The sequence below is a fragment of the Littorina saxatilis genome, linkage group LG7 (genome assembly GCF_037325665.1).
Source record: "Littorina saxatilis isolate snail1 linkage group LG7, US_GU_Lsax_2.0, whole genome shotgun sequence".
Classification (NCBI taxonomy): Eukaryota; Metazoa; Mollusca; class Gastropoda; order Littorinimorpha; family Littorinidae; genus Littorina; species Littorina saxatilis.
In genome coordinates, this window is record NC_090251.1 from 57,383,406 (window position 1) to 57,403,522 (window position 20,117).

Here is a 20,117-nt window from a genome sequence, read left to right on the forward strand (position 1 = left end):
AGCAACAGGAACACATTATCCCCTCTTCTTCCCAGACTTAGAGGACAGTAGGTCAGTAGGACAGTAGGTCAGTAGGTCAGTTGTACCTGGACTAACAATATGTACCAGTCAAAATGTCCTGGCTACTAAAAAAAGAAAGTTGAGTGAGAACAACTCCTTCATGTCAATGGGCGGTTCTGGTGAGGTTATGCCCCTTCTTTCTTTCGGTTGGTAACAGGCGGAACCTCGCGGCAAGATCACACGAGAAAGGAAAAAACCGCGCATTGGTCCCATATAGCATGTCGCTTTGGTAATAGTTTGTGTGTAAGTCGTGTATTTTACACGGTAAAAAGACAATGGTAACAGGCGGAACCTCGCGGCAAGATCACAGGAGTTGTCTGGCGTTATCAGCCCAGAACCTCGCGGCAAGATCAAAGGAGTTGTCTGGCATTATCAGCCCAGAACCTCGCGGCAAGATCACAGGAGTTGTCTGGCGTTATCAGCCCAGAACCTCGCGGCAAGATCACAGGAGTTGTCTGGCGTTATCAGCCCAGAAGCTCGTTGACCAATAAGGGGTGAGACAGGTGCATCAGATTAAAGTACATTGTCTACACTGAAATGGGGATAATAATGTTCCTGCTTACCAAATAAACTTTTGTAAAGACGTATTGTCACGATCGGGTGACAGAGACCAGGAAAGCGTCACTCAGTGGAGTGCCTGTTCTTGGTCGGTTATGATAGAAAGCGCCTGTGCGTGATATTGGACACAGCAGAGTTTGCTGACAGTGCTTAATGAACACGGATGTTTTGAAACGCACGAGCTTCACAGTGCGGGTTTCTGCTATCATAGGGCTGACGGTTTTTCGCTGACAGCGCACACGGGATTTTCAGGGATTGAGTTTCTCGTGTCTTTTTCTGCTTGGGGAGGCAAAATTGTGTATAGCTGGACTGGTTTGGTGACAAGGTCAGTCACGTGTATTTGGCTAGGTGGTCTGTCAGAGACTCAAGGACGGCACACTTGACACCCAGCGGCAGAAGAGGAAGGATCTAATACAGTTTCTAGAGTATGATGGTTTTTCACCGGGTATTATATTCGGCACTCTAGGGGAACTTCCACTAGTTTTTCCTTTCTCCCTGCCACGTATTTTGCTGAGGACAAGTCGTCAATTTTCCTTCGTCGGCGTTGGCTTTCGCATAAGGATTCGACAAGGGGTTCTGGACGGTTTTGGTCACTGTTGACGAACAGAGGCTGGTCCAGGGAGGAAGCGGACTTTGCTTCCATTGAGAGTACAATCATAGGCTTTTGAGGTAATAAATCATTATTTAACGCTGTTGATGAGTCTGTGTTGTGGAATGAAATACTCTCTGTTGTTCTTTCCAGGTTAGCGCATAATTTACTCTCTGTGACGCTAAAATACTAATCTGTATATGGTTTTTGCAGATAGGGAGAGAAGGACGGAAAATGACTGTTTTGTTGTTGTAAAAAGTCCGTTTTGTGCAGGCCCACGTGCTCGATGAGATATTTAAAGATGACATGTTTTAAGGTGGTGGGTGAGGGGTAGCTGACATGTTTAGTGCACCGATGCTTTCTGTTTGCAGCCTTCGTTCGTTCGATCCGATTCGTTCGTTTCGTGTTCCTGTGACATCTGCACGGCTGACTCTGGCGGGAACTGATGAAGCTACGCTAACCAGGAGACCGGCTAACCAGGAGACCGGCTAACCAGCGGACCGGCTAACCAGCGAACCGGCTAACCAGCGGACCGACTAACCAGCATACCGGCTAAGCAGCAGCAGCAGAGATAAAGCTAAGTGCACCATGTCGTACGCACCCCGTTGACCACCGTTGTCTTTTCGTATCTATGATTTCATTGGAGTAGTGACAACGTGGGGTGTGAGACACCTGCACGAACTAGAGCTTTTCGAACAGAACATTCTCATTTAACTATATTTACACGGGTTCAGCGTGTTCCTATAATTTTCTGCATACTACTGGCATTTTGTCAGTGAACACTGGTTTTTTACGTGTTGAGAACGTAAAAGGAACATATTTTGAGTGAAGGCTCGAGGGAGGTGGAGAGTTTATACATAAACAGGCGTCTGAAACTTATACTTTTGTTGACTCTATTTAATTGTATGACTGCGAGAGTGGATCGTGGTGTGGTTAGTTAATTAGTAGTAATTAACCGGTTCATAATCACCTTTAGTGATATATTGAAACGTGACACATGGGGGCCAAGCCGGGATTTACTCAGTTAATTTCCAACTGATAAAGACCCACCAATTAAGGATAACTAAGAGCAGATAATCTCGTCAGTGCTCGACTTATTTTCTGCTTGGTGCTACCCTTTTTTGTATAGTTTTGATCATATACCACACCTTAAGCGATTCACATCTTGCAGGAAATGTAAATTGTAATTTGTGAGTTATTGTATGCGCTAACTGTGATTACTTCCCTTTCCTTTGTTTGTGAATCTTTGTTGTTGTACGTTCAGAGTTTTCCGTTGCAGAGAGCTGAGCGGGGTTAGCGGATTTGTTATTCGTTTTACTCAGTTTTCTCTACATTGTTGTTTCGCATTCTGTAACAGGTTACATTTCTACTGTCTTGTTTTACTTGGATTTTTCTCCATATTTTGACTTTGTTGGAATTTTGGGGGGGGAAGGTCCGAGGACTTCTGTCCTAATCAAGGCTGTGGGAGACACTCTGTTTCACCGCAAAAAGCAGCCGATAAAGTAGGCCACGGCTGTGGGAAACATTTTGTTTCACCGCAAAAAGCAGCCATAAAGTAGGCTACGCGTTTTGTTCTACACCGTTTGGATTTTTCTTCTGCATTTTCCGCTTGCTGGATTTTTGTATCCATTTTATCGCCGCGTGTTCTAGCTATAGCTGCGTTAGACTTATTTTTGGTAATAAAGCTTTGCTAAAACTAACCATGGCTACAGGGGGATCTCCTACGAGGAGAATAACTTTCGAGACTCCTGGGAGCGAGCAACCGACTGAGCGAGACGCACGCGCGAGAGCCCGAAGCGTTCTAAAACGCTTAGAAGTACAACGGAAGGAAGAATCTGAGCGACTGACAAGAAAAGAAGAACGTGACCGACAGGAAAAGAAGGACGAACTTGACAGACAAGAAAGGGAACGACAGGCAGAACGAGACAGACAGGAAAGGAAAGACGAACGTGACAGACAGGACAAGAAAGACGAGCTTGACAGACAAGAACGACAGGCCGAACGGGACAGACAAGAAAGGAAAGAGAAAGATGAACGTGACAGACAAGAAAGGGAACGACAGGCCGAACGACAGGCCGAACTTGACAGACAAGAAAGAGAACGTGACAGACAAGAACGGAAAGAGAAGGAACAGGCGGATCGCGATCACCAGCTAGAGCTAGCTAGGCTACAGGCCGAGAAGGGTACGCTTACTCAGGCTAGCGCGCCGACGTTTGTTGCCGACCGTACGAGACTGCCGACGTTCGACGATGACAAGGACGAGCTCGACGACTTTTTACGCCGGTTTGAGCGCATTGCATCGGACCAGAAGTGGGAAGAGGCCACGTGGGCTAGCCGCCTTAGCACCTGCTTGAAAGGACGCGCATTGCAGCTCTACAACGCTTTGGAGGACGACGAGGCGAGAGACTATCAGGCACTTAAGAAGGCGTTACTCCAGCGCTTTAACCTGACTGCTGAAGCCTACAGACGACGTCTGCGTAACAGCAAGAGACTGAGCGGCGAGCTGAGTCATCAGTTTGTGGCACGCCTTAATCTCTACCTGCGGCGCTGGGTGGAGATGGCCGAAAAGAACTGGACCGTCGACGACCTTGCCGACCTCATTGTCATGGAGCAACTGATGTCCAGCCTGCGACCTGAGGTGGTGACCTTTGTGCAGGAACACCAGCCTAAGACTACTCAGGAAGCAGCCGACTGGATCAGAGTACACGAGGACGCCCAGGCGATCTCCGGCAAATCTTCAGGCTCACGGCCGGGAAAATCGGGAAATTCAGGTTCTTCAGGACCCAAGGACGGGAAGGACGATCAGGGACAAGAAGTTGCTCTACCGTGAGTTCAGCAACAAGGAAGGTGCATTCAAACAGGTTGTCGTGCCTCGCGAGTTTCGCGAGGGTGTCATGGCAACGGCACACGACTCGATTCTGGGAGGTCATCTTGGCACCAAGAAGACCACGGATCGTGTCTGGCGCCACTTTTACTGGCCAGGCATCTGCACGGATGTCCGACGTTTCTGTGCGTCCTGCGATAAGTGCCAGAAGGTGGTTGCCAAAGGAAGGGTGAGGAAGGTCCCCTTAGAGAAGATGCCGCTCATCGACGAACCCTTTCGTCGGGTGGCAGTGGACATCATCGGGCCCATCTTGCCTGCGTCTGAGGACGGAAACAGATACATTTTGACCATGGTGGACTACGCTACTCGATACCCAGAGGCGATCCCTCTGAAATCGATTGAAGCCACGCGAGTAGCTGAGGCTCTGGTTACTATGTGGTCCCGGCTGGGAATTCCATCAGAGGTACTCACCGACAGAGGCACGCAGTTCACGGGAGGAGTGATGGCGGAGGCAGCACGACTGCTATCACTGGAGCAGCACTTCACCACTCCTTACCATGCTCAGTGCAACGGACTGGTGGAAAGGTTCAATGGCACCTTGAAGACCATGCTGAGGAAACTAGCTCAGGAGAAACCACGCACGTGGGACAGGTACATCCCAGCATTGCTTTTTGCATACCGCGAGGTTCCTCAGGAGAGCTTGGGCTTTTCCCCATTTGAGTTGTTGTACGGCAGACAGGTACGCGGTCCCATGGCTATCCTGCGTCAGGCTTGGACAGACGAAGAAGCTGACGAGGAGGTGCAGACGACAGCGACCTACATCGTAGAACTCAGGAACAGGATTGAAGAGACCTGCAAACTGGCTCAAGAGAACCTGGGGAGAGCAGCACAGCGTTATGCGCGAGGATTCGACCGCAAGGCACGGCCGCGCAGCTTCAAGATTGGAGAACGGGTGTTGCTACTTCTACCTGTCAAACACAACAAGCTACAACTGCAGTGGCAAGGACCTTTTGAGGTGACAGCGAAAGTGGGCCAGAACGACTACAGGATCATGATGCACGGGAAAGCACGCCTGTACCATGCCAACCTGCTGCGCGCCTACATAGAGAGGACAGCCTACGGGGAGAAGAACAAAGACCAGAAGAACAAAGACAAGAAGACAGAGAAGGTTGCAGTCATCAGGGGTGGAACGAGGGGTTGCTCGTTCTTGAGGACGACCTTTCTGTCTGGAAACAGACCATCAACCTCTGCAATATCTTCAGGTTGCAAGGTTGGCAAACGCCAGACTTATGCGCTGGGCGTTGATTCTCCAACCGTACCAATTCACGGTACGCGTCATTCCGGGCGCCAACAATGTTGGAGCTGACTTTCTCTCTCGGGCAGTAGAGGAGAACATGACTGTGAGCGAAACCGAGGTTTCGTCTTGAAGAGGGGAGGTGTGTCACGATCGGGTGACAGAGACCAGGAAAGCGTCACTCAGTGGAGTGCCTGTTCTTGGTCGGTTATGATAGAAAGCGCCTGTGCGTGATATTGGACACAGCAGAGTTTGCTGACAGTGCTTAATGAACACGGATGTTTTGAAACGCACGAGCTTCACAGTGCGGGTTTCTGCTATCATAGGGCTGACGGTTTTTCGCTGACAGCGCACACGGGATTTTCAGGGATTGAGTTTCTCGTGTCTTTTTCTGCTTGGGGAGGCAAAATTGTGTATAGCTGGACTGGTTTGGTGACAAGGTCAGTCACGTGTATTTGGCTAGGTGGTCTGTCAGAGACTCAAGGACGGCACACTTGACACCCAGCGGCAGAAGAGGAAGGATCTAATACAGTTTCTAGAGTATGATGGTTTTTCACCGGGTATTATATTCGGCACTCTAGGGGAACTTCCACTAGTTTTTCCTTTCTCCCTGCCACGTATTTTGCTGAGGACAAGTCGTCAATTTTCCTTCGTCGGCGTTGGCTTTCGCATAAGGATTCGACAAGGGGTTCTGGAGGTTTTCGGTCACTGTTGACGAACAGAGGCTGGTCCAGGGAGGAAGCGGACTTTGCTTCCATTGAGAGTACAATCATAGGCTTTTGAGGTAATAAATCATTATTTAACGCTGTTGATGAGTCTGTGTTGTGGAATGAAATACTCTCTGTTGTTCTTTCCAGGTTAGCGCATAATTTACTCTCTGTGACGCTAAAATACTAATCTGTATATGGTTTTTGCAGATAGGGAGAGAAGGACGGAAAATGACTGTTTTGTTGTTGTAAAAAGTCCGTTTTGTGCAGGCCCACGTGCTCGATGAGATATTTAAAGATGACATGTTTTAAGGTGGTGGGTGAGGGGTAGCTGACATGTTTAGTGCACCGATGCTTTCTGTTTGCAGCCTTCGTTCGTTCGATCCGATTCGTTCGTTTCGTGTTCCTGTGACATCTGCACGGCTGACTCTGGCGGGAACTGATGAAGCTACGCTAACCAGGAGACCGGCTAACCAGGAGACCGGCTAACCAGCGGACCGGCTAACCAGCGAACCGGCTAACCAGCGGACCGACTAACCAGCATACCGGCTAAGCAGCAGCAGCAGAGATAAAGCTAAGTGCACCATGTCGTACGCACCCCGTTGACCACCGTTGTCTTTTCGTATCTATGATTTCATTGGAGTAGTGACAACGTGGGGTGTGAGACACCTGCACGAACTAGAGCTTTTCGAACAGAACATTCTCATTTAACTATATTTACACGGGTTCAGCGTGTTCCTATAATTTTCTGCATACTACTGGCATTTTGTCAGTGAACACTGGTTTTTTACGTGTTGAGAACGTAAAAGGAACATATTTTGAGTGAAGGCTCGAGGGAGGTGGAGAGTTTATACATAAACAGGCGTCTGAAACTTATACTTTTGTTGACTCTATTTAATTGTATGACTGCGAGAGTGGATCGTGGTGTGGTTAGTTAATTAGTAGTAATTAACCGGTTCATAATCACCTTTAGTGATATATTGAAACGTGACACGTATATTCTTGAATGAAATAGCATAAATCGTTAAATGCGGGCATGCAAATAAATTTAGACAATGGTACACTTAAAATAAATATTATTTGCTACGCTGAAAACTTTGAAAAAAGGTCACACTTGAGGCTTGGCGAGGCTTGGCAGGTCTGCTACGCGGAACATTTCCCCCATCACTCAAGCCTACCCCAACACCAACTCACCGGTGTCTGACGCAACTTGTTGCCACAGGGGCTTGAGGGAGAGGTCCACGTCCGGCCTCATGTCGCGCATGATATCACGCGCCACGGTGTTGGGCATCTTGTGTCGGTTGACAAGGTGCAGCCGCATGTTGCCGCGCGTTGTGGAGCGGTACGTGCACTGAGGACAGCTGAACGGTCGCACACCCGTGTGGGTCCGCTCATGCACCGCTAGCTGGGTTCTGGGGGGCAAAAAAAGACGTCCACTTTCAGGGTTCATCCTGGGAAAAAAGTTCTGTGGGCCATTTGACCACCTCAACCAAATTCTGATGAGACACATAACTTTGGGCAAAAGAGAGACAAGACGAACAGGCTTGAGGCACTTAGTGAGGACGAAAACAAGATTTTTGGAGGAGGAAAAACTGCTTTCATTGGAGAAAATCCTTCAAAAGGGGGAGGATTGTAATTCATGGAGTGGTGGGGGGGGGGAGCTTACCTGGTTTTGAAGGTGCGATCACAGCCGTTGCACGAATGTTTCTTCTCCTCCTTGTGGCGGTGGAGAACGTGGCTGTGCAGGTTGCTGCGACTCTGGAAGCCCGCCCCGCACAGCTCACACACAAAGGGCGTCTTCTCTGCGTGGGTCCGCTTGTGATCCTGCAACAGTTAGATCAGATAAGATTTAATAAAATGTATAGTCCTGTGAGGTTACCCTCCTGGAAAGTTGGGCCGCTTTCTCACTGGGTAAAGAGAGCTGCCATACAGTACGGCGCTACCCTTTGTTATTCCTTTTCCTGCATGTGTGTATTCATTTGTTGTGGTGGGGGAGCGAGATGTTAGAGATGTCCACTTCTCCGGGGCCAGCGTTATGAGGGCGGGGCCAGCGTTATGAGGGCGGGGCCAGCGTTATGAGGGTGGGGCCAGCGTTATGAGGGTGGGGCCAGCGTTGTGAGGGTGGGGCCAGCGTTATGAGGGCGGGGCCAGCGTTATGAGGGCGGGGCCAGCGTTATGAGGGTGGGGCCAGCGTTATGAGGGTGGGGCCAGCGTTATGAGGGTGGGGCCAGCGTTATGAGGGTGGGGCCAGCGTTATGAGGGTGGGGCCAGCGTTGTGAGGGTGGGGCCAGCATTATGAGGGCGGGGCCAGCGTTATGAGGGTGGGGCCAGCGTTATGAGGGTGGGGCCAGCGTTATGAGGGTGGGGCCAGCGTTATGAAGGTGGGGCCAGCGTTATGAGGGTGGGGCCAGCGTTATGAGGGTGGGGCCAGCGTTATGAGGGTGGGGCCAGCGTTATGAAGGTGGGGCCAGCGTTATGAGGGTGGGGCCAGCGTTATGAGGGTGGGGCCAGCGTTATGAGGGTGGGGCCAGCGTTATGAAGGTGGGGCCAGCGTTATGAGGGTGGGGCCAGCGTTATGAGGGTGGGGCCAGCGTTGTGAGGGTGGGGCCAGCGTTATGAGGGTGGGGCCAGCGTTATGAAGGTGGGGCCAGCGTTATGAGGGTGGGGCCAGCGTTATGAGGGTGGGGCCAGCGTTATGAAGGTGGGGCCAGCGTTATGAGGGTGGGGCCAGCGTTATGAGGGTGGGGCCAGCTTTATGAGAGCGGTTCCCATCTCTCTCCCTCGCTCACTTCCCCTTCCCACCTCTGTATGGGTGCTTTTGTGCAAAGGATGCATTACTTTGAAGATGACTATATACGTCCTGTCCAGGTTGTACATTGTCATTGGACCATCGCTGCCTAAAAGCTTGCTAATCAACACAGGCACACACACATACACCTACACACACATACACATACACCTACACACACATACACCTACACACACATACATACACCTACACACACATACACCTACACACACATACACCTACACACACATACATACACCTATACACACACATACATACACCTACACACACACACCCTCCCTGCCCTAAGACCTAGCTTTTTCTGATTTTCTGTTCTTAATTTCTGTAAAGGTACATTGTACCTCCATTTTTAAGTTACCGTTCTTTATAGGACCTGAGTTTCTCTGATTTGTTTAGTAGTTAAGAGGGGCATGTGAGTCACCATACCTTGAGCTGGAACTTGGTGTAGAGCTCCTTGCCGCACAGATCACAGGTGTAGGCCGTCCAGCCCTTGGGCAGCGGGATGCCGTGCTTGAAGTACTTGTGGTAGTGCAGGTAGTATGTCGTGTTGTCACGGCTACGGTATCCACACATGTCACACACCTAGACGACAACACCCACACCACACCAACATGAAGTACAGAGGACTTGTCGTTTATATGTGACTCCTAATTCATAAACATTCTTCACAATCTCTATCGCTACTCGAAGCAGCACCCAGACTAACGTTACATCAAGCTCATGGTTTCGACTCTTCTTTTCGTAATCTTACAGACAGACGAATAAGACGAAATAGAAGATAACAAAAGAACAGTTAGGATAGACAGAACCTAAAATAAGATACACCAAAAACTCTCTCCCCCCCCCCCCCCCCCCCAACCATTGAGACCCCTCATTTTAAGACTCTCCTCCCTAGTTTTTCAGATCTTCCGTTAATAATGTCTGTAAATTTCCTTTAGCTTCAAGACTCCCTCTCTTTTCAGGCCTAATTTCCTCAGATGTGTGGAGGTCTTAAAGCGGCTTGTTGGTTGCGTGGCTACAAAATGTTAAAGTCCCCTCAACCAATATGGTTATCAGAGACCAAGTGCGTTTCCTTTTTCAGTTCACCTGGCAGTCTCCATGTTTGAAACCATTACGCTGAAGAAGAAGAAGAAAACATTCACATTCAGGCCTATATGACTGTAAAACTGTCACGATCGGGTGACAGAGACCAAGAAAGTGTCACTCAGTGGAGTGCCTGTTCTTGGTCGATTATGATAGAAAGCGCCTGTGCGTGATATTGGGCTACAGCAGAGTTTGCTGACAGTGCTCTACGAGCACGGATGTTTTGTAGTGCACGAGTTTCACAGTGAGGGTTTCTGCTGTCATAGGGCTGACGGTTTTTCGCTGACAGCGCGCACGGGATTTTCACGGATTGAGTTTCTCGTGTCTTTTTTCTGCTTGGGAGGCAGAATTGTGTATAGCTGGACTGGTTTTGTGACAAGGTCAGTCACGTGTTATTGGCTAGGTTGTCTGGGAGAGACACAAGCACGGGGCACTTGACACCCAGCGGCAGAAGGGGAAGGATCTAATACACAGTTTCTAGAGTATGATGGTTTTTCACCGAATATTGTATTCGGCACTCTAGGGGAGCTTCCACTAGTTTTTCCTGTCTCACTGCCAGTACTTTGCTGAGGACAAGTCGTCAACATTCCTTCGTCGGCGATGGCTTTCGCATAAGGATTCGACAAGGGGTTCTGGAGGTTTTCGGTCACTGTTGACGAACAGAGGCTGTTCCAGGGAGGAAGCGGATTTTTGCTTCCATGAGAGTACAATCATAGGCTTTTGAGGTAATAAATCATTATTTAACGCTGTTGATGAGTCTGTGTTTGTGGAATGAAATACTCTCTGTTGTTCTTTCCAGGTTAGCGCATAATTTACTCTCTGTGACGCTAAAATACTAATCTGTATATGGTTTTTGCAGATAGGGAGAGAAGGACGGAAAATGGCTGTTTTGTTGTTGTAAAAAGTCCGTTTTGTGCAGGTCCACGTGCTCGATGAGATATTTAAAGATGACATGTTTAAAGGTGGTGGGTGAGGGGTAGCAGACATGTTTAGTGCACCGATGCTTTCTGTTTGCAGCCTTCGTTCGTTCGTTACGTTTTCCTGTACCTGCTGCACGGCTGCCTTTGGCGGGACATTGCTAGCTGCAGACGTTGGAGCTGGGACCTGAGGAAGCTACGCTAACCGGCTAACCAGCAGACCGGCTAACCAGCGAACCGGCTAACCAGCGGACCGGCTAACCAGCGAACCGGCTAACCAGCAAACCGGCTAACCAGCAACCCGGCTAACCAGCATACCGGCTAACCAGCATACAGAAAGAAAGCTAAGTGCACCGTGTCTTACGCACCCCGTTGACCACCGTTGTCTTTTCTTATCTGTGATTTCATCGGAGTAGTGACAACGTGGGGTGTTGACCCCTGCATGAACTAGAGCTTTTTGAACAGAACATTCTCATTTGACTGTATTTACACGGGTTCAGCGTGTTACTATAATTTTCTATATACTACTGGCATTTTGTCAGTGAACACTGGTTTTTTACGTGTTGAGAACGTAAAAGGAACATATTTTGAGTGAAGGCTCGAGGGAGGTGGCGAGTTTATACATAAACAGGCGTCTGAAACTTATACTTTTGTTGACTCTATTTAATTGTATGACTGCGAGAGTGGATCGTGGTGTGGTTAGTTAATTAGTAGTAATTAACCGGTTCATAATCACCTTAAGTGATATAGTGAAACGTGACACATGGGGGCCAAGCCGGGATTTACTCAGTTAATTTCCAACTGATAAAGACCCACCAATTAAGGATAACTAAGAGCAGATAATCTCGTCAGTGCTCGACTTATTTTCTGCTTGGTGCTACCCTTTTTTGTATAGTTTTGATCATATACCACACCTTAAGCGATTCACATCTTGCAGGAAATGTAAATTGTAATTTGTAAGCTATTGTATGCGCTAACTGTGATTACTTCCCTTTCCTTTGTTTGTGAATCTTTGTTGTTGTACGTTCAGAGTTTTCCGTTGCAGAGAGCTGAGCGGGGTTAGCGGATTTGTTATTCGTTTTACTCAGTTTTCTCTACATTGTTGTTTCGCATTTTGTAACAGGTTACATTTCTACCGTCTTGTTTTACTTGGATTTTTCTCCATATTTTGACTTTGTTGGAATTTTGGGGGGGAAGGGTCCGAGGACTTCTGTCCTAACCAAGGCTGTGGGAGACACTCTGTTTCACCGCAAAAAGCAGCCGATAAAGTAGGCCACGGCTGTGGGAAACACTTTGTTTCACCGCAAAAAGCAGCCATAAAGTAGGCTACGCGTTTTGTTCTACACCGTTTGGATTTTTCTTCTGCATTTTCCGGTTGCTGGATTTTTGTATCCACCGCTTTCATCACCGCGTGTTCTAGCTATAGCTGCGTTAGACTTACTTTGGTAATAAAGCTTTGCTAAAACTAACCATGGCCACAGGGGGATCTCCGACGAGGAGAATAACCTTCGAGACTCCTGGTAGTGAGCAACCGACTGAGCGAGACGCACGCGTTAGAGCCCGAAGCGTTCTAAAACGCTTAGAAGTAGAACGGAAGGAAGAATTTGAGCGACTGACAAGAAAAGAAGAACGTGACCGACAGGAAAAGAAGGACGAACTTGACAGACAAGAAAGGGAACGACAGGCTGAACGACAGGCCGAACGTGACCGACAGGACAAGAAAGAGAAAGACGAACGAGACAGACAGGAAAGGAAAGACGAACGAGACAGACAGGAAAGAGAACGGAAAGACGATCTTGACAGACAAGAAAGGGAACGACAGGCCGAACGTGACAGACAAGAAAAGAAAGACGAACGTGACAGACTAGACCGGAAGGAACAGGCGGATCGCGATCTCCAGCTAGAACTAGCTAGGCTACAGGCCGAGAAGGGTACGCTTACTCAGGCTAGCGCGCCGACGTTTGTTGCCGACCGTACGAGACTGCCGACATTCGACGATGACAAGGACGAGCTCGACGACTTTTTACGCCGGTTTGAGCGCATTGCATCTGACCAGAAGTGGGAAGAGGCCACGTGGGCTAGCCGCCTTAGCACCTGCTTAAAAGGACGCGCATTGCAGCTCTACAACGCTTTGGATGACGACGAGGCGAGAGACTATCAGGCACTAAAGAAGGCGTTACTCCAGCGCTTCAACCTGACTGCGGAAGCCTACAGACGACGTCTGCGTAACAGCAAGAGACTGAGCGGCGAGCTGAGCCATCAGTTTGTGGCACGCCTTAATCTCTACCTGCGGCGCTGGGTGGAGATGGCCGAAAAGGACTGGACCGTCAACGACCTTGCCGACCTCATTGTCATGGAGCAACTGATGTCCAGCCTGCGACCTGAGGTGGTGACCTTCGTGCAGGAGCACCAGCCTAAGACTACTCAGGAGGCAGCCGACTGGATCAGAGTACACGAGGACGCCCAGGCGATCTCCGGCAAATCTTCAGGCTCACGGCCGGGAAAATCGGGAAATTCAGGTTCTTCAGGACCCAAGGACGGGAAGGACGATCAGGGACACAAAGGATCAAGTTCCAGAACTGACATCCAGTGTTATTACTGCAACAAGCGGGGCCACGTGAAGAAGGACTGCCACAAGAGACAGGCTGACCAGAAGGGCGTACACTTTGTTGGCAGCGAGGAGTTAAGGGACGTCACGAGCTCATGCACAATTCCACAACTCTGCGTTCCGTGCTCCAGGAAACATTTCCAGCCCCACTGCAACGTCTACGTTAACGGAGTGAAGGGCGAAGGTCTGCGGGACACAGGAGCAGACATGATAGTGGTTCGGGCGAGTCTAGTTCCAGCTATGGCCTACACAGGAGACAGCATCAGGGTGAGAATGGCCGAGGCATCTCACGCTTACGACTTGAACACGGCAGTGATCAAGGTCGTAACACCGTTGTTCACGGGGACCATTGTGGCCGTCGTCATGGACGATCCTCCATGCGACCTGCTCATTGGAAACCGGGTTCAGTTTGTGGACGGCGTCACCAGGGAGGTTCCCGTTTATCGGTCTCCCGACGTCATTTCAGTGCTCACGCGGGCACAGGCGGAGCGAGAGGACAAACCTCTCAAACCCCTACCTGCTGCACGAGCTGCCCTGGGGAACGTGACCCCCGCGCTTCTCGCGAAGGCTCAGGCATCTGATCCGACATTAGCAACTCCTCGGGAGCACGCGAAGTCGGGGAAGGTGAAGCTGAGCGGGAAGCATGGGAGGTCAAAGTTCCTCAGGGACAAGAAGTTGCTCTACCGTGAGTTCAGCAACCAAGAAGGTACATTCAAACAGGTTGTCGTGCCTCGCGAGTTTCGCGAGGGTGTCATGGCAACGGCACACGACTCGATTCTGGGAGGTCATCTTGGCACCAAGAAGACCACGGATCGTGTCTGGCGCCACTTTTACTGGCCAGGCATCTGCACGGATGTCCGACGTTTCTGTGCATCCTGCGATAAGTGCCAGAAGGTGGTTGCCAAAGGAAGGGTGAGGAAGGTCCCCTTGGAGAAGATGCCGCTCATCGACGAACCCTTTCGTCGGGTGGCAGTGGACATCATCGGGCCCATCTTGCCTGCGTCTGAGGACGGAAACAGATACATTTTGACCATGGTGGACTACGCTACTCGATACCCAGAGGCGATCCCTCTGAAATCGATTGAAGCCACGCGAGTAGCTGAGGCTCTGGTTACTATGTGGTCCCGGCTGGGAATTCCATCAGAGGTACTCACCGACAGAGGCACGCAGTTCACGGGAGGAGTGATGGCGGAGGCAGCACGACTGCTATCACTGGAGCAGCACTTCACCACTCCTTACCATGCTCAGTGCAACGGACTGGTGGAAAGGTTCAATGGCACCTTGAAGACCATGCTGAGGAAACTAGCTCAGGAGAAACCACGCACGTGGGACAGGTACATCCCAGCATTGCTTTTTGCATACCGCGAGGTTCCTCAGGAGAGCTTGGGCTTTTCCCCATTTGAGTTGTTGTACGGCAGACAGGTACGCGGTCCCATGGCTATCCTGCGTCAGGCTTGGACGGACGAAGAAGCTGACGAGGAGGTGCAGACGACAGCGACCTACATCGTAGAACTCAGGAACAGGATTGAAGAGACCTGCAAACTGGCTCAAGAGAACCTGGGGAGAGCAGCACAGCGTTACGCGCGAGGATTCGACCGCAAGGCACGGCCGCGCAGCTTCAAGATTGGAGAACGGGTGTTGCTACTTCTACCTGTCAAACACAACAAGCTACAACTGCAGTGGCAAGGACCTTTTGAGGTGACAGCGAGGGTGGGCCAGAACGACTACAGGATCATGATGCACGGGAAAGCACGCCTGTACCACGCCAACCTGCTGCGCGCCTACATAGAGAGGACAGCCTACGGGGAGAAGAACAAAGACCAGAAGAACAAAGACAAGAAGACAGAGAAGGTTGCAGTTATCAGGGGTGAAACGAGGGGTTGCTCGTTCTTGAGGACGACCTTTCTGTCTGGAAACAGACCATCAACCTCTGCAATATCTTCAGGTTGCAAGGTTGGCAAACGCCAGACTTATGCGCTGGGCGTTGATTCTCCAACCGTACCAATTCACGGTACGCGTCATTCCGGGCGCCAACAATGTTGGAGCTGACTTTCTCTCTCGGGCTGTAGAGGAGAACATGACTGTGAGCGAAACCGAGGTTTCGTCTTGAAGAGGGGAGGTGTGTCACGATCGGGTGACAGAGACCAAGAAAGTGTCACTCAGTGGAGTGCCTGTTCTTGGTCGATTATGATAGAAAGCGCCTGTGCGTGATATTGGGCTACAGCAGAGTTTGCTGACAGTGCTCTACGAGCACGGATGTTTTGTAGTGCACGAGTTTCACAGTGAGGGTTTCTGCTGTCATAGGGCTGACGGTTTTTCGCTGACAGCGCGCACGGGATTTTCACGGATTGAGTTTCTCGTGTCTTTTTTCTGCTTGGGAGGCAGAATTGTGTATAGCTGGACTGGTTTTGTGACAAGGTCAGTCACGTGTTATTGGCTAGGTTGTCTGGGAGAGACACAAGCACGGGGCACTTGACACCCAGCGGCAGAAGGGGAAGGATCTAATACACAGTTTCTAGAGTATGATGGTTTTTCACCGAATATTGTATTCGGCACTCTAGGGGAGCTTCCACTAGTTTTTCCTGTCTCACTGCCAGTACTTTGCTGAGGACAAGTCGTCAACATTCCTTCGTCGGCGATGGCTTTCGCATAAGGATTCGACAAGGGGTTCTGGAGGTTTTCGGTCACTGTTGACGAACAGAGGCTGTTCCAGGGAGGAAGCGGATTTTTGCTTCCATGAGAGTACAATCATAGGCTTTTGAGGTAATAAATCATTATTTAACGCTGTTGATGAGTCTGTGTTTGTGGAATGAAATACTCTCTGTTGTTCTTTCCAGGTTAGCGCATAATTTACTCTCTGTGACGCTAAAATACTAATCTGTATATGGTTTTTGCAGATAGGGAGAGAAGGACGGAAAATGGCTGTTTTGTTGTTGTAAAAAGTCCGTTTTGTGCAGGTCCACGTGCTCGATGAGATATTTAAAGATGACATGTTTAAAGGTGGTGGGTGAGGGGTAGCAGACATGTTTAGTGCACCGATGCTTTCTGTTTGCAGCCTTCGTTCGTTCGTTACGTTTTCCTGTACCTGCTGCACGGCTGCCTTTGGCGGGACATTGCTAGCTGCAGACGTTGGAGCTGGGACCTGAGGAAGCTACGCTAACCGGCTAACCAGCAGACCGGCTAACCAGCGAACCGGCTAACCAGCGGACCGGCTAACCAGCGAACCGGCTAACCAGCAAACCGGCTAACCAGCAACCCGGCTAACCAGCATACCGGCTAACCAGCATACAGAAAGAAAGCTAAGTGCACCGTGTCTTACGCACCCCGTTGACCACCGTTGTCTTTTCTTATCTGTGATTTCATTGGAGTAGTGACAACGTGGGGTGTTGACCCCTGCATGAACTAGAGCTTTTTGAACAGAACATTCTCATTTGACTGTATTTACACGGGTTCAGCGTGTTACTATAATTTTCTATATACTACTGGCATTTTGTCAGTGACCACGGGTTTTTTACGTGTTGAGAACGTAAAAGGAACATATTTTGAGTGAAGGCTCGAGGGAGGTGGCGAGTTTATACATAAACAGGCGTCTGAAACTTATACTTTTGTTGACTCTATTTAATTGTATGACTGCGAGAGTGGATCGTGGTGTGGTTAGTTAATTAGTAGTAATTAACCGGTTCATAATCACCTTAAGTGATATAGTGAAACGTGACAAAAACAAAGAAGATTCTAAAAAGCTCATGTTTTTTCACACTTGTAACTTCAAACGTTACAAATCTGAAATCTGGGCAATGGTCTGGTTAAAAGTGAGGCTGCACTGTACGAGGGATGGAGGCCAACTCACCAGGTTCTCCGAGACGCCGGTCTCCTCAGCATGTGTCTCCCCGTCGTGCCGCTGTCGCAGCAGAATGCTGTCAATCACCTCGGCCTCCGGCACTTTGTGGGTGGTCATGACGTGCGACAGACATCGCTTGGGCAGCAGGAACTGGTTGTCGCAGAGTCGACAGAAGTAAGCACAGTCGCTCTGCGTGACGCTGCCGGCCTTCTGGTTGAGCTCGATCAGCAGGGAGCTCAGCTTGTCTTTCTTGATCCAGCGGGGACGCTTGCCGGGCTTGGTCCACGGCATCTAAACAACAAGTCAGAAGCAATATAGACGAAGGCAGAAACAGAGAGGGACAGGGAGATAGGGTAGTAAGATACCTACAAACATCAACAAGTCAGAAGCAATATAGACGAAGGCAGAAACAGAGAGGGACAGAGAGATAGGGTAGTAAGATACCTACAAACATCAACAAGAGAAACTAACAAGTAAACTTCATACTCTGATTGTTGTATACCTAGCATAAATACACAGATGAGGAAAATTCACAATGAAATTGAACTGATAAATGTGACTAAGAACTGATGTATCCTCATACAATCCCATCAAAGCAGCCCCCATTCTGGTAACAATTTGAGACTTTATAATTGATTTCAAGATTTATTTATTTATTTTTAATTAAACTCAGAGGCAAAAGAAACGCAAATGCTGCAGTGAAGATGGGTTACCCATGAATTTTAATGTCGAATTAATTATTTCGGGTTAACAATAACAAGGAAACGAATTGACCGATACAAAAACCATACGGAAAAGTGTATTGGGATGAGAGCATGACGTGCCATGTTCCACTGAACACTGTTTGAAGACTGTTGAAAGTCAATAGCGTGTTGCTCCTCCCTGGGCGTTGATGACTGTGGCGCACCTCCAGTACATGGAGAGGACGAGATGATTAATTTGCTGCTGAGGGACCTGAGCCCACACCTGGGTCACGGCAGCACGCAGTTCTGCTGCTGTGCGGGGTCTCCGGGCAAGGGCATTAATCCTTCTTTGCATGATGTCCCAAAAGTGTTCGATTGGGTTGAGATCCGGAGATCGAGCAGGATGAGGCAGAATGTTCACGCTGTTGTGACGCAACCTGTCCTGGGTAGCACGTGCAGTATGGGGACCACGGCTGTTCCAATGGCCCCTTTTCTGCTGTTTTAGTTTACAGGCGAGGAGGGTACAGCCCGTGCAAAGTGTATATATATAGCGACCCAGCCACACCTTCCAGCACGCAGGATGTGTAACCTAACACCTTTGCACTCTTTGTCTGCTCATCGCTGTTGGCATTGGGCTGCGAGGCATATCAGCGCAGTTCAACGTTGCCAGAGACCAAAGAAGCGCTTTACTCTAGGTCGCAGCCGCGGCTCACTGCATGTGTCGGGGAAGTGCTGTGTGGGTTTTTTTCACAATTTGGTGTGTTTAAATCATTTTCGCTCTGGACTGCAACATGTGTTTGTGTTCATACTCTGGAATTGTGTCTGTGAATGGTTGTTCCTTGAAGTAACAGAGAAATGGTGCATATTCACACGTGTGTTTTATTTCTAGTAGGATGTGATTAGGTGTTGCTTCCCGCTTTTTGATTTTTGTACTCATAATATGACTTGGATATCAGCGGTGTGTGGTGTTACAAAAATGTTACCCTGCATCAACATTCAAGTTTTAATTATCTTCAAACTTTGGATTTCATTCAGTGAATGGTAGTTCTATCCAACAGAAGGGAAATGCGGCAGGATTGTCCGTGTGTTTTATTTCTATGCTTTTATTTGTTGGCTTGTGTTGCTTCCCACATTTTTTGTAGCTGCGCTCTGGGGTGAGTATGGCTTCACAGGCGCATGAGGAAAGCCTTCACTTTGAGAGACTCCAAGCTCTCTGCAGAATATGTGGAGAAAGATCGAAGAGGAAGTATGACACTAACCCAGCAAAATTGTGCATAAAGTATGAGTCGGATCTTGCAAGGTTATACGGCCTAAACATCGCAGAAGAAATGAATGCCGATTTTTTCTCGCGGACTTTCTGTTCCAAATGTTGATATGCGATTGACAAGGCTCAGATCGTCTGACAACCCGTCTGAAGTAAGTCTCCAGGCAGAATCGGATTCTATCAATTGGATTACCTAACCAGGATGGAGTAGCCTTTGACTTTCCCGTACGCGTAGTTACAGAATAACGGAACTCAGCTTTCGGTGAGTCAGCGTTTCATACCAGATGTGTGTGTGTGTGTCTACATTCATGTGACAGATACCGTGGCCTCATTCTTCAATCCTCTCTCTCTCTCTCTCTCTCTCTCTTCTTTCTCATTCAAACGCACGCGCGGCAAGAACGTACGCACGCACAAACGCGCGCCGGGCCCGTACACACACGCACCGCTGACGCACAAACCACGCACACACACTGACTGTCGGCAAGCACATATTTTTGTTTGTTTCACCCTTGTTTATTGTGTTTTCAGTATTTGTGTTTATTTTATGCTTGACTTGTCTGTTTTATTTTAATGTTTGCTATCCACATCGTGTGATAAATGTTTCTCCTCTCCGAGTCAGTGTAGTTTCTGCACGCCGTTTTGGTAATCCTTATTTTTTTAACTGGTGTATTGTGCGCGATTTGCGGATTTGTTTGTATTCCATTCATATGCTGTTGAAGTGTTGTTGGCGTTATTGTCTGTATATGTTATGTTGTGTCTATGTACGCCTACAAGAATTTGCATTCGCGCTCTGCCAGTACAAGTCCGAACTTTATTGGGTGTGCCTGTGGTCTGCTGGCAGGCGAGCACAGATAATGAACATTCCTCCAGTAAGCCGCCACTG

At 49.1% G+C, this 20,117-nt stretch overlaps 1 protein-coding gene across 3 annotated transcripts in view; it reads right to left on the reverse strand.

Annotated features, from left to right (window-relative positions):
- The window catches only part of LOC138971880 (uncharacterized), a 38,945-nt gene that overhangs the window by 2,620 nt on the left and 16,208 nt on the right, over positions 1–20,117 (reverse strand). For all 3 annotated transcript variants that reach the window (XM_070344719.1, XM_070344718.1, XM_070344717.1), the window contains exons 13-16: positions 17,297–17,578; positions 9,268–9,423; positions 7,699–7,856; positions 7,227–7,444 (exon numbers count right to left, since the gene is read on the reverse strand). In XM_070344719.1, the coding sequence (XP_070200820.1) occupies positions 7,227–7,444; positions 7,699–7,856; positions 9,268–9,423; positions 17,297–17,578 (814 nt within the window). The remainder of the gene's footprint in view (positions 1–7,226; positions 7,445–7,698; positions 7,857–9,267; positions 9,424–17,296; positions 17,579–20,117) is intronic.